Source organism: Lacerta agilis, chromosome 9 (assembly GCF_009819535.1).
Source record: "Lacerta agilis isolate rLacAgi1 chromosome 9, rLacAgi1.pri, whole genome shotgun sequence".
In the NCBI taxonomy this organism is placed as follows: Eukaryota; Metazoa; Chordata; class Lepidosauria; order Squamata; family Lacertidae; genus Lacerta; species Lacerta agilis.
The window spans coordinates 8,900,377-8,915,712 of record NC_046320.1 but is presented as its reverse complement, the minus strand read 5'-3'; the positions used below and the strand labels follow the sequence as shown (position 1 = coordinate 8,915,712).

The 15,336-nt window shown below is 42.4% G+C and overlaps 1 protein-coding gene across 2 annotated transcripts in view; it reads right to left on the bottom strand.

Annotated features, from left to right (window-relative positions):
- NWD2 (NACHT and WD repeat domain containing 2) overlaps positions 1-15,336 on the bottom strand; it is a 58,090-nt gene that overhangs the window by 8,398 nt on the left and 34,356 nt on the right. The window contains exons 3-5 of one of the 2 annotated variants that reach the window (XM_033160144.1): positions 11,990-12,106; positions 3,917-4,120; positions 330-474 (exon numbers count right to left, since the gene is read on the bottom strand). In XM_033160144.1, the coding sequence (XP_033016035.1) occupies positions 330-474; positions 3,917-4,120; positions 11,990-12,106 (466 nt within the window). Of the gene's footprint in view, positions 1-329; positions 475-3,916; positions 4,121-11,989; positions 12,110-15,336 lie in introns of those variants that run through there. The other variant, XM_033160145.1, reaches the window with a different exon arrangement.

Sequence of the window (15,336 nt, the reverse complement as noted above, 5' to 3'; positions counted from 1 at the left end):
GAATGGAAAGCGCTCTGTCGCATTCAAAACTGAAGCAGACCACCTAAGCCTCCTCCAACCCTTCCCTTATATTCTGTTGCTTGTGACAAGGTTCCACAAGGGAGGAATCAATGCACTTTGTAGTCTCTGCATTGCCTCTCTGTCTCTTGGTTGCTCAGCACCATGACCAAGAGACAGAAGCTAGGCATGGTCATAGTCAATTAATAATTATACATAATGATTACAATTAAAATGAAAGGAAAATGTTTCCTTTTTTTGCATGTACTTGGCTGATCACAGAAATGTATGTATGACCATCTGTACACTGCATGCCTGAATTCAATGTTTACCAGAGGAAAGATATCTCTTTGCTTGAGTGTGTTTCATTTTCCCCTTTTCATATAGCATCTTCACAGCTGTCTTAATCATCATCTTAATCTCTTCTGATATCTCCTGCCATTTGCTGTCACTGACAGGGTTCGAAGATGCTTCCATCTTTAAAACAACAACAAAAACGAATAGTTAATTAAAGCTGTAGATGCCAGCATCGATTTCTTCACCAACCACTAGGGTTGTATTTAAGAGATCAGGCAACAATAGCTAAAATAACATGGCAAAGATGAAGTTCCCCCATAGTCACACATTTCTCCTTTTCCCTTATTTCCAGGAATGCCTGGAATAGATGGGGCCTTCACCATGAAGGATAGGTAATAAGGAGTATAACACCTACTGAAAACAAGGAAAGTATCATTACAGAGCTGATCTGTACATCCATATCCCTAACAAGATTACTGAAACATCAAGTGACAAATTGAATGTTATAATTGGCTATCACATACTCTAGAGAGAACAGTGATATAATATTTCAGGCAGAACTTTCATGCTGCGTCATGTCACCTGATATGCAGTGCTTTTCAATGGAGTCAGATCATACATTTACCGTATGTTTTGCTCCATAAGACACACTTTTTTCCTCCTAAAAAGTAAGGGGAAATATCTGTGCGTCTTATGGAGCGAATGGTGGTCCCTGGAGCTGAATTGCCCAGGGGCCAAAAGCAGATCGTGCTTTTTTTTTTTTTTTTACCAAAGAGAAAAGAGGGTGTTGAAAGGACCCCACTCAGCAGCTGATCAGCAAGAGATCGGGACAGAGATGAGTCCCGGCTCCCTTTCAGCTCCGCCCCCTTGCCCAGGCCTCCATTGTTGAATGTGCTGCAGAGGGAGGTTGTTTGTTTCCCCAGCGACATGTGACTGGCTGATTAGATTATCTGTCTGGAAACTGTAGAAAAGGCTCCCTTTCCTTAAGAAGCTGCAGAAATGTGAGTTGAACCCCATAAAAATGGGGCTTTTCCTCTTTGCTTTTCCCCCTTTGCAAAAGGAGCTTTGCTTTTCCCCCTTTGCAAAAAAAACCCCTGCAAAACCTTTAGCTGATCCTCAAAAAACCCCAGGGCTTTTCCCTTTGTAAAAAAGCTGCAGAACTTTTAGCTGATCCTCAAAAAAACAGGGCTTTTAGAGGAGGAAAACCAGAAAAAAATTTTTTTTCTTGTTTCCTCCTCTAAAAACGAGGTGCGCCCTATGGTCCAGTGCGCCTTATGGAGCGAAAAATACGGTAGCTGCTGTTTGTCAAAGCTGAGTCTACACACACTTCCAGTTCAGGATTCTAGTTCAGCATTGAGGTGAAAGGGGTAACAGTACCACTTCTGCCTACACACCTTGAAGACTCTCTCACATTACAAAAATATGGAAAATAAAGGCTAACAAAGCAGGGGGGGGGGATGTTCTAGGTTAGCCCATTCCCTGCTGTGGGAGTTTTCTGTTTTCAGAAAAGCAATGCAAATTTCTCCCTCAGCTGCCTTGAGTTTGAAGTGGCCCTGTCTATCCCACTGCTTCATTCCGCTGCACACGTACATCAATCAATGTACAGAAACCGAGTTATGTACATGCAAATATGAGCGAGATTTATGATTAAGAGTGATAGGTGTGTGAGGCTTAACAGCACACAATACATCGCTACCACATATTATCATAAAATTGCACAATAACACTGTTTTGATGGAAGGAGTGAATACCCATTCTTCTGTCTCGCACACTGAAATCAACATTGCATAATAACCCGTATATTTGACTAGATTATGTCTCTAATGTCATACAGTGTTATTCAAAATACATCTACATTCAGCACAGACCTCAAGGGGGTTTGCAAGGTAACTCACAATTTCTGCAAACTTAAGAAATGTGAAAAAGAATAAAACATCTGGATAAAAACCCCCAGTAGCAAACATAGCTGAAACATTCTTTTTTTTTTTTTAAAGCAACAAAATTTATCAGTCCAAATAACAGATGTGGGGAACCTCAGGTCAAGAGGTCAAATATGACTCCCCCCCCCAATAAAAGATACCAATCGTAATCCTAGTTGTTATATCAAGGAGTCCAATTCATAAACTGTGTGGCATAATACTACACATCCCTGTACTCTCCATGCCTGAAGAAGGATCTGAGGCCTCAGTGTACTGGGCTTCTGTTTCAGGACTTAAATCTCCTGTAGCAGCTCCAGGGGCGCCAACTTGCCCCCCACATTGAGGGGGTGTGGTCAGGTGAAGTGCCACATGACATGTCACGTGACGCATCATGTGATGCCGCACAGATTATCGTGGCAGAGGGCGACCTCTGTGCTTGTTTGTCCCAGCTACCACCTGGCTCATGGGCTGCTGGGTGGAGGCTGGGGTGGGTGGTGGGTGGCACCCCCCTGAATATTGGTGTGCTGCTGCCCTCTCCCCCAAAATATTGGGGGAGCTGAAGCTCCCTCCGCCCCCTATACCTGGTGCCGCTGAGCAGCTCAAAAGCCTGACACCTCCGTATTCATCAGACTTAACCAGGTAACTCTAGTTTCAAGACAGTCATTTATGAATAAAACATAAAATATATAGTAGAAAGCTGCCTTTGTGTTTAACAACTGAACAAGTTTGAAATCAGTTTGAAGTTCAAGGGGATTTAGTTTGGCACAGTGTTATCACCCTTTGAACCTATTAGTTTACAAATTTCAACTCTGCTAGGAACTGTGGACAACTTGGGGGGGGGCAAATCCCGTTCTGCTTTACAAACGTACCTTGACTCTGTAGCTGAATAAGAGGATAATTCATTCTCACGAAACACTGGCTGTTCTGCTGAGTGCCAGGAAGAATGCCAACCAGGATGGTGTGCATGTTTCTGTTTGTGCGCTATGGACTCTTGCCAGCTGAGAACTGGATTGCAATCAACAATTTATTTTGCTCAACAGCCGCTAGATATGAATGTCTCCCTATCTCTTCAAACCAGCGCAGTGTTTGAACTTTTTATTCAAGGGTGGTCTGACTTGGGCTCTTGAACTGCACTCACAGCTCCTGGCCAGTGAACTGATGCAGAAACAGATGGAGGAATACAATGGAGATGTAACAGTAATAGAAACTAGATCATGATAACAGAAGGGCCTTTGAGATGTCTGTGTAAGCATAAATCTACACAGTAAGTTTACCAATTTAACTGCCACGACTTTCCCAATGGAATCCTGAGATCTGTAGGATGCTGAGAGTTCTCTGAGAGACCTCTAGCTTCCTTGCAGTCCTACAATTCTGACAGATTCCTGGAGAGAACTGCATGCAGAGTTCGCCTAACACGGTAAACCTCCTGGTCCCTTCCAACTCCACAATTCTATGAAGAAAACGATGATTGCTAAGTCATAGCCCAAACCTTGCTTTACACATTGTGATTTGTTTGGAGCAAAATAAATGATGACCCCCAGTTTGGGGGCAATACTAAGCCAAGCAATTTGTTCCTCCTGCTCATGCCGGGGAAGAAGCGAAGCAGAGGTCATCTCCATAAACGTGGTAAATTGTTAACTATAGTCAACTATGACATCCAATGACTATGAAACAAATGCAAACCTATACATTTCATGATTTACCATGTTGGGATTGCTCTTCGGCATTCCAGATTTTGGTTTGAGGTAATACATCGGTGGCACTGAGTTCTCATCTCTGCAATACCACTCTTCCAAAATCTTTGTTTCCAGCTTTGCCTCGATAGCAGCATCCAGGATCATTTCAAATTCAGATGCTTCCACTTCTCCTGGTATTCGGATGCTTCCATATTTTTCTCCCAAAAGGCCCTGTGTATGTGCAAGACAAAGTAAAGTTTAGTAACAAAGCTAAAGACATAGTAAGTGATGTCTGAGTTACCTAGTTTGTGCATGTCTTGCTTGCTATAAAGACACTGTTGCCCATCGGGGAGGGGAAAAAACTCTTTGTTTCTGTTGTGGTGTTCTGTTCTGCATGCTATAGTGTTAAGGTTTAGTCTTATTATAAGTATTGTAAGTTTCATTGTAAGTGCTGCAACTGGATTGTGCCAACCCTGAATGTATTGGATTTGTGACCATCGTGCTCATTTGCCTTCAGTAGCAAGTAAAGCTCTGCCGGATGAAGTACAATTGCCTCTGGTCTGTTTTTGGGGAACTCTGCATCGTGTTCATGCAAACTGACAGATACAGGCCTGGTTTGCACATTACGCTAAACCAAACCATGGCTCAACATGAACAAAGCATGGCTCAACATGAGTGTGCTGCTTCTTTGCTTCTCCTTGGTTGCTGGTCCTCCTCCCTCCCTGAAGTAAAGATGTATCGATAAATTAAAAGAAGAAGAAGAAGATTGTTGCTATCGTTTAATGCAGTGTTGCAAAATAGCAATTGTTGTAAATAGCAATCGGGCTGCTTGTGTTTGGTAAGAAGAGACCAAGGAGGGAAGCTTTACAAGATCATTTTTCTACATAATGAAGGTAACTGGTGATTCTCTCAAGCAGCTTCAATACTAGGCCACATCACACTAGGTCATAATTTACAACAAACCATGGTTTAATACGAACAAGCTGTGTGGTGATACATGCTGCTCTGAAGTCCCCACACTTCTCTAAAGCTCCCACAGTGCTCCTCATCTAGTTCTGCTATGTCGCAGATGAAACAAGCTAGAGGATGATTGTCATGCTGTCCAAACCTGGGACCATGCTTTGTTTTCCCCAAACCACAGGTGTTAAGCTAAGAACAAACCTTGCTTACCACTTGTGGTATGTTTTGAGGAAGCAAGCCATGCGCCTGAGTTTAAATGACATGGAAGCCAGCCTCACAGACTTTTGGTTAGTTAGGAAAATGGCAAGTAATGGGAAACAGGTACTTCTGACTTAAACAGCCCAAGTTAATAACTACTAAATCTACTTACCTACCTACTTAACATTTTAAAAGGCACTATTAAACAACACAGTGAATACATAAAAGTTCGAATTCCCAAGGATTTCTGAAAAGTGCCTCTTTGTCTTCTGGAAAAGTCAAACTGAAATAATTTAAAGTGCTAAGATTTTAAGCTGAAGACCATTGTTCAAAGCAATTAAAGCTAAATTACTAGGGAGCTTGAAATGATAATACAGGTGGAATCTGAAGGCGCTTCCAGATTGTCAGTATTTTGGGGAAGGGATTCGAGGGCAAAACCATGAAATTTGTGAATTAAAATGGAGTAAGGTGCTCTGTTGCTGCAGAACAACAAATCCACTTAACAAAATAATAATTGACTTTTTGTGGTTAGGAAAGTGACAGGGACATAGATATTCCACAAGCAAATCAGGATGAATGCTCTTTGCAATGTAACCTCCCCACAAACAAATCAGAAGGAATGCTCAATAAATAGATAATCTGGATGAGCCCTAAGAAAGCTTTTCATCCTGAGGTGCTTTAATATCCTGGGTGAGTCATGATGTTGATGAAAAACATCACACATACTCTACAGACTTTGAGATAGATTATCTTCCTGATTTATACGCAGATAATAGTAGCCCCTCTTGACTTGATTCCTGTACAGTTGATTATTAATGAGAGTAATCAAAGGGCAAAGTGGGACTACAAACAAGTTAGCTCCCAAAATAAAACCCGCCATAAATGTTCCTGACAGCGAAGTGAAACCAGAGCAGAATAAGGTCCAAATCTCCCAGTCACTCACAGAAAAGTAATTTATACAAATGACGGAAACAATCCCATGTAGAATTTCATGCTATTGAGTAACTGTCACCAAGTCAGGGCACTTACTTCTGTGTAAACATGCATGATTGAGTGGTAAGAATAGCGGGGTAAGGAGAGCCTGAAAATAATGCCAATATATTTCAAATCTCTCAACCCTTTGGTTTCAGATAGTCTAAAGAGCCTGGGACACAAATCTTCACAGCGCTCTAGCAGCTATGGTGGCTCATTTACCAGAAGTAATGTATTTAGTGTTAACTCTGGAAGTGTATAGAGCAAAATATACACCAGGAGGCTTAGTTTGGTCAGAATTGAGTATACATTTCCAGTATTTAACATAATGAGTAGATAGGCCCTTAAACAAATTATTTTTTTCCTCACAATCATACATGGAGCTAGCATATCATATTGAGCCACTAGATGGCATTCTATTAGAACTAGTTGATTTTTAGAAATTAAAAAAAATCATATTCAAAGAAAGTAGGAATATCTAAAAGCTGTTATGCAGATAATTATAATTATACCAGCAACTGAATTATTGAGGTGAAAAGGAAATGAGTTTCTTTCTTTTTAAACCAATTTATTATATTTTTATCTCACCATTCCTTCAAGAAATTCAAGATGGCATACCAACACCAGCCCTTATGAGGTGGGTTATTGTGAGAGAACGTAACCAGTCCAACTTCAACTACTAAGTTTCATGGTGGAGTAAGTACCGGTATTTGAACATTCCATCCACTACCACACTAACTTTAAAAACATAAAGATTATGTAAAAATGTTCTCACTGAACTACTGAAGTAGTTTTTCTTATAGAAGGTTTATAATAGAAGCTTTATATGCCAACCTTGTGCAGCTTCCAGAGTGGTTTACAAAAGCAGGATGGAATATGCAAATAACACATAGAATCAACATGTTAAAAAGAAAAGTACATTATCTAGCCGTTGAAAAACTTGAGGAAATAAAATGAATTTTCTTAGCTACTTTGAAACCACCTGTAGGAAAAGCAGATGTTTCAAATACTGCCAAAGATTTGTTAAGAGGAGGAGGAGGAGGAGTAGGAGTAGTAGTTTTGGATTTTAACAAACTGAACTTGGATACCGTTACACACACTGACCAAATTTTACATGTATCTAGAGTCTGTTGAGAACACAATGCAGATTCTCCACTCTTCCCCTTTCTATTCCTTTTGCTTCTTGTCTGTTCCACTGCAACCAGCCAGCAGGGATTTATTTTCATATTCATTGTTTAGCATTCAGAGCAACATTTAGCAATTTATAAATAATAGTAATGGTTTTACAGAAATTCAATTTTTGACTTTTAATTTTTCAGTTCCTCTCCCCTCCCTAAAAAATGACATTTGATCAAAGTGAGGGATTCCTAGGCATCGACCTTTCTGCTACAAAGAACGGAAGCATCAGTGTGTCCTTGTGATATACTGGTGTCTGTGTGTGGGAGAGAACGACAACTTCTGCACAAACTGGAATTGCAATGCTGGAAGAGCACGTGCTGCTGTACAAAAACCTGGCTCATAAAGAGATTGGACTCTCAACAGCAGTGTGACCAAAAGCTTGTAGGAAACGATTACTCCATTTGAGCAGAGCTATGGTAGCCTTTGGGATGCGGGTGGCGCTGTGGTCTAAACCACAGAGCCTAGGGCTTGCTGATCAGAAGGTCGGCGGTTCGAATCCCCACGACAGAGTGAGCTCCCGTTGCTCGGTCCCAGCTCCTGCCAACCTAGCAGTTCAAAAGCACGTCAAAGTGCAAGTAGAGAAATAGGTACCGCTCCAGTGGGAAGGTAAATGGCGGTTCTGCGCACTGCTCTGGATTTGCCAGAATCGGCTTAGTCATGCGAGCCACATGACCCGGAAGCTGTACGCCAGATCCCTTGGCCAGTAAAGCGAGATCAGCAACGCAACCCCAGAGTCGTGCGACTGGACCCCAGCAGAGTGCGACTGGACCTAACGGTAAGGGGTCCCTTTACCTTTACGGTAGCCTTATTAAGGAAAGAAACGCCTACCAACAAAGTTAAAATTATAGGCGGTAAAGAAGCAAATGGATCAAACAGCAACGGCACCACAATTTTCTCGCCAACGTTCCCGGCCCAAAGTGCCAAGGTGGCTGCCTAACTGCAGAAGATAGTATGGGCACCCAACAATCAACCATCAGCCATGCCATACACAATACATATCAAAGATGGAGGTGAGCTATACAAGCAGCTCACAATTGTTGAATGTGTTGTGAAAGAAAAAGTCATTCCACTGAATTGGTGTTGCACTCATTGGGATGGCATGAGGTCAGGTAGTCTTTGGGTCAGTTGCACACACACATATCTGCAGGAACATTTCTTCTATCCACCCCCTACCACCCAATTGGAAGGAAGAACTGTGAGGGGAGAGACTCCATCAGGCAAGGCCTCCTTCCACCTGCCTTGCCCCACCCCTGGCCCTGGGATTCTTCATAAGGGAGCTGTTCCTGAAGGAAGAACTGTGAGGAGAGAGACTCCATCAGGCAAGGCCTTCTTCCACGTGCCTTGCTCCACCCTCTAGTCTTTGCTTCTCAATTTGTATTGTATTATTTTATGTACTGTGGCTTGCCATTGTTTTATTGATTTGTTTAGAAATTGTTTATTGTATATGTTGAGTGGATTTCTGTTTAACTTTTATATGTTGGTATTATTTTATATTAGAGTAATATAAAATAATATCAACAGATATTATTAGAAAAGATATTATTAGAAAAGACCCTGATGTTGGGAAAGATGGAGGGCACAAGGAGAAGGGGATGACAGAGGATGAGATGGTTTGACAGTGTTCTTGAAGCGACTAGCATGAGTTTGGCCAAACTGCAGGAGGCAGTGAAAGATAGACGTGCCTGGCGTGCTCTGGTCCATGGGGTCACGAAGAGTCGGACACGACTGAATGACTGAACAACAAAACAACAATTGTTGAATGTTACTTTTTGATGTAGGTTGCTTATTTTAAAGTTTAGTTTTATTATCACATTTTTGTATTGCATTAGATTGTTATAAGAGGTATATTTTTTGTTTCTTCTGCTTGTAAACTGCCTTGAGTATCATAAGATAGAAATGTATATCTGAAGAAGTGTGCATGCACACGAAAGCTCATACCAAGAACAAACTCAGTTGGTCTCTAAGGTGCTACTGGAAAGAATTTTCTATTTTGATAAGATAGAAAGGCGGTATACAAATAACAATTATTATTATTATTATTGATGCTGAATTTGCTGCTATGAATAGAGAAGACACAACAAACATGAATAGAGAGATATCTTCTATTACTTTCCTATTATTTCCTGCTATTCTTTGGTACAGAGCCTTAAAGAAAAGAAAACTCACACAAAGCTATATTAAGTGCTTATCAGTGTCCTGTACTACAATTCTTCCTCCAATTTCTCCACTTTTTTTTTTAAAAAAATGAAACGAATCTGCTGCTTATAACTTTGTAATCCAGGATGCCCATTAACAGATCCAACAAGGAAAAGATATGAAAGTATCTCCACAAAACTGAGCCTGTTACAAATACTTATTGAGATGGAATAATCTATGAATGGAATTGTTCTTTTAACAACCACTGTGATTCAGCACTCTGCTAATCTCTAGACTCTGAGCATTAAAATTCTAAGTTGTGATTGGAAAATTGTTAGAAATGAGCTACAGCTCAACTTCTTTGAATGCATTAGCATAGCCAGCAATTAAAAGCAAACATAAGTCTGCATAACGCAAAAACCGCCGACAAGTGACAAAGGCAATTTCTACATTTCCCCTTCAGATCTGAAATTGTCGTGAAACTCTTTATGGGCACACAAAAATCTTAGTGAAGTTGTCTTGTTTAAGGTAACTCACTGGTTAAGAAACCTATGCTGTATTTGGCAGTTTTAATATACACCTATTGATGGTCATCTTCAAACAATAAAAAGGCAAAATGGTTCTTGAACCCCACACAAAAAACAGGTGACTCTTTGTCTCTCTAATATTAAAAGCATATATCTCTAAAAGCCACAGGCCTGCAGCATATGAAACAGCAAATGTTTCAGCTGTAGCATGCATGTGAGCAAACCATGGGTGACAATTACTAGAATATTTAGTTTATCCATTTTGGTTTATTGTTTATTTGTATACTTCTCTCTTTCACTTCACCAACTTCTTCTCTCTCTCTCTCTCTCTCTCTCTCTCTCTCTCTCTCTCTCTCTCTCCCTCTCTCTCTCCCCCCCTTCTCTCTTTGCTTATCTGCTCATTTCTTTCTTTCTCTCCTCGCCTCATTTCTCACAGCACCTATTTTCCTAACCCCCTTTCCCCCTGATCTCCTTCTTGATGCATGCAGTGTTTCTGGTAAAAATTCGCTGCCACAAGCACAATCCCTATGGTAACTTTTTCACACCTCCTGCTTATTTCCTGACACTCCCAATAAGTTCACCTGTAATATGTTCACCTGCCAGATTTCCTCCCTCGTCAAGCTGCCAAAGGGAGAAAACAGGCCAAGGCGAAGAAGGTGTTCCCAGTCCCTGTTGTGGTCAAGAAGCAGGAGACAATGGGGGCTATCAACACTCTCTTTGAGAAAAGGCCCAAGATCTTTGGCATTAGGCAAGATAGCCAGCCCAAATGGGATCTGACCCACTGTGGGAAACGGTCTTGTTAGGTCTGACCAGAGAGCCACCCTCTGCAAAAGTCTAAAGGTGCCCCTGGCAGTTAAATAGTTCCCACAAGCTACTCGGCTTCTGAAACTGGCCCACAAATGCAGGCCTGAGACAAAGCAAGAGAGGATGATTCTGGCTCGAGTGGAGCAAAACACTGCAAAGAAAGGTGATGCTTCTACCAAGAGGGCTCCTGGGCTCAGAGCAGGCACCAATGCAATTGCAACCCTGGAGGAGAACAAGAAGATACAGCTGGTGGCGATTACAGATGATACAGACCCCATTGAGAGCAGAGGTGAGAAACATGTGGCAGTTAGATTGGACTAGAAAACCTGCTGACGTGATGGAGGGAAGTCGTAGCTCGGCAGAGCGAGGATTTTTGTGTATTTGTATGTTTATGATTAGTTTAATTTGTTTAATTGGAAAATATAATAAAAAATATTTTGGAAAAAGAAAAGAAAAATAAACATGTGGCAGTTGGAATCCAACGACCATCAGCCCCAGCCAGGAAGGCCAGGAAGGACAAATTTGTTACAGCAAGGAATAGATTTCTGCTGCTGAAAATTTGCTATCCTTCTGCGTCTGTCTGTTTGTGGGTTACAACAATACAGTGGTACCTCAGGTTAAGAACTTAATTTGTTCTGGGGGTCCGTTCTTAACCTGAAGCTGTTCTTAACCTGAGGTACCACTTTAGCTAATGGGGCCTCCTGCTGCCGCCGCCGTGTTATTTCTGTTCTCATCCTGAAGCAAAGTTCTTAACCTGAGGTACTATTTCTGGGTTAACGGAGTCTGTAACCTGAAGCGTCTGTAACCTGAAGCGTCTGTAACCCAAGGTACCACTGTAGTTTTATTGTAATGGTGGCTGGTGTGGTGTCTTCCAGAGGCTGCTAGACTACAACTCCCATCATTCCTCACCACTGGCCATTTTGGCTGGGGCTGATGGAAGTTGAAGTCCCGCCAAGATCTGTAGGACTGGCTACCCCTGTTTCACCCCCATCCAAAACATCAAAAACCTGGAACAGTTGCTCTAAAAACAAATCTGCAAGCGTTACATAAATATATACTTCCTCCAATAAAGCAGCAAAGATCGACGTCAGCTCTTGTGCACCATAATTTACATAACTAATTTTCACAGAGGTGTCAGTAACATCTTGATGTTACTTGAAGAGTTGCTGATATATATACACTCTGTAGTGCCTGCGGAGTGAGGTTGTACAGAAAAATAAAGTGAACTATTAGGTTGTTTGTTAAAGGTATGTCCCGAGGAAAGCATCTATAACCACACTACGGCTTGTAGGTTAATTAGGTAAAGCATTATTTTTATACCCACAACAAAACATGGACCTGCAGATGTTTTCAAGCAATCTTCTAGGAGCTTCATACGAGTTTTCTGCAACTCTGGTGTGTCCCATTCTTCTGGTTCCACTCCCCAGTATAGGTCAATGACCTGGAAATCCAACAAACAATATGGTTGTTAATATGCTTCACAATTTAACATTCCAACATATAACGATGAAGCAATCAAGAGATTTGGTGTTGACTTTGTTTACTTGTCTGAGCTTGATCCCTCTTTTAATCTTGGGTTGTAGGGGACCCCCCAGCGGCACAGAACAAGAACACTTTGGGGGGCCCCTCCCAGAATCCTAGAGACTGAAGCTGTTGCTTGCCACCAGGAACCATTTATAACTATGAGGGCTAGAATCTTTTTAAATGAAAAAAAGATAAAGTTTCTCAGTATCCCAAGTGCCCATGAGAAAAAAAAAAGTTATTTTGTATGACATATTGCATATGCCATTCAGGTCTTGAAATAAATATATAGATATATATATATAAATGGTGTTTTCTGGGGCCTGATCTTGGTGTGGGTTCATTGAGTGGAACCATAGAGCTAGTGTTGGTTAGGTCTGAAGGTGAAGCCCAGAATTTGGGGGCAGGTGTGAGTGTGGATTCTATCACTCTGGGGAAAGATCAGCCTCACATCTGCCTCTACATTTAAGGCGAGAAGTTTGAGAAGATGGAAACAGCCTCGCTCGCTTTTGGCGGGTGGCTCAATAGTTAAAAAGGAAGAACAAACAAATGAAAGAAGCAAAGGAAAATAAAAAGAGGCCAGGTTTGAAACCTCCACTATACCTTCCATAGAAGACAAACCACCCCCATAATGCCATTTTCGCCCCGCCCCCTCCCCCAATTTAATATTTGGTTGTTTTGGAAGCAATAGTCCCAGTGAATATAAAATGACAGATGGCTTGCTGTTTAGACATTCAATTTTGCCTAAAGATCTAATTTGAATAATGTTAATAAGATGCAAGTTAGTGTACGTGTGTGTTTGTGCGCGGGGGGGGGAGTTGTTATATTTATTTAAAGAGATTAAGTGAGACAGTGTGGTATCACTTCACTTCATAATTTAGCTCAGATGAAAAAGAGGGACACTGCAGTGTTTAAAGGAGCAAAGACTAGCGAAATAATTTTGGGCAGCATATTTTGCCTATATTTGCCGCTGCTGAATTGCACCGTTTCCCCTGTGCCTGCAAATTCTTACATCCAATTTACGCATTAGGGCCCCAACGTGGAGATCAGCTAAAAAACCCAAAACCTTTCCCCATGATGAAGTATGGGGGATATTTGTGGGGTGTGGGGGCTAGGACTGTGCAACAGGAGGAACAAGGGAAGGTGTGGGCACAGGAGAGAAGTAGACTGCATGTGGAGCGATCTGAGAGGGGGTGTTGCAGCTGCTATTCTCAGCTCATCGTTTGTCTGGTGCCAACAATGTGCTATGAAATGAGTCATAACAGGAGAAAAGCTGCACTCTACAAACTTCTCGCTCTGCTATATGCTCCAGATGCCTGGAATGAAACTCCACTCTGTCATTTGTACAACTCAGGGTGGCGCTGTGGTCTAAACCACTGAGCCTAGGGCTTGCCGATCAGAAGGTCGGCGGTTCGGATCCCCGTGACGGGGTGAGCTCCCATTGTTCGGTCCCAGCTCCTGCCCACCTAGCAGTTCGAAAGCATGCCAAAGTGCAAGTAGATAAATAGGTACCGCTCTGGCGGGAAGGTAAACGGCGTTTCCGTGCGCTGCTCTGGTTCCCCAGAAGTGGCTTAGTCATTCTGGCCACATGACCTGGAAGCTGTTTGTGGACAAACACCGGCTCCCTCGGCCTATAGAGCGAGATGAGTGCCGCAACTCCAGAGTCGTCACCGACTGGACCTAATGGTCAGGGGTCCCTTTACCTTTACAACAGTACGGTCCTATGCATGCTTACTCAGAAGTTAAGTTCACAGGATGTACCCTTAAGTAAGAGAGTACAGGGCTGCATCCTTTAAAGCCTTGAAAAACTACATTATGAGATGAATTCACAATCATCATCACCATCACTGTTTATTAAATTCCTATACTGCCCTTCATCTGAGGGCAGTGTTTACAATATAAAAATGCAAAATTACACATAGTAATAAACAAAAACAATACTTCCTGCAGTTTCAAAGGACCCAATTGTTTAATTAGACAAAGAGGCCTGGGAGTTGAGGAATATTTTTGCCTGGCACCTAAAGATATGTAATGAAGGGGCTAGGCAAGCTTCCCTGGGGGGAGCAAACAGGGAGGCACTTTAGAAAAGGGCCCATTCTCACGTTGCCATCTTCCAGATCTCTCATGGAGGAGGCACACAAAGAAGGGCCTCAGAGGATGATCGCAAGGTTTGGGTCGTCTCATATGCAGAGAGATGGTCCTTGAGGCATTGCAGCCCTGTGCCATTTACAGCTTTATAGGTCAAAACCAGAACTTTTGAACTGAGCCCAGAAAGTAATTGCCAACAGCCCCCACCCTGCTAGTTCTTATCAGCCAAGAGTGTCAAGGGCCCAGAGCACAAGTGGTTGTCCCGAATGATCCAAACACCTTGTCCACATCCTCAAGCCTTACTAACTGAAACTCATCCGGCGTAACAGGACTAGGCAGTGCTCTGCACACCTCTCAAAACTCATCTGCTGTAATAGTGTAGTCAAGGTCCCTGTGGATGCAAGCAGTTTTATCCTCAAAATGCTTTGCAAACAAGCTACAGCAAAACTTCTGTTGGTTCTGCTAACTACCCTGGGCCAGACTGTAAAACGCCCCACGCTACCCAGGAAAGCTCTGCGGGGTGGCACAATGAGGATGCAAGGAAGGGAGCAAAGCCATCTTTGACAAAGTGGCATTTACATGGGAAGCTCCTTTTAAATTTGGAAAAATCTGCTGAAGAGCCTGTAGGCCACAATTTAGGGATAAGCCAATTGTGCCCTACAGCCTCAGTCCTGCCCCTAGCAGAGACCTTACCAGAAATAAGCTTCCCCCCCCCCAATACACCTTAGCTTTCTCTTGTACCACACAATAGGGCAAAAAGCTATTTCTCAGTGTGGAGAGAAAGTGGAGGTTCTCTCATAACTTTCACTGCTTATGCAGTTGCTTAATTCATATACACAAACCAAGACAATGAGAAGGAGAACTGAGTAACTCAGGAGTATTAAGAGGAGGGGTTGTGATAGAGTCCCAGGGCATAATCCTATACTGGCTGAGGAGCTACAGCAGTCCTGTCAACTTTGGGTCTCAATGCTTGCCTTGGCTTTTCTTTTTTTTAAAGGGCTTTTCTCCCCGCTGCCGGGCGGAGCCGCGCACAGGCGTGAGGGGCGGGGCAGGCCAGTGAGG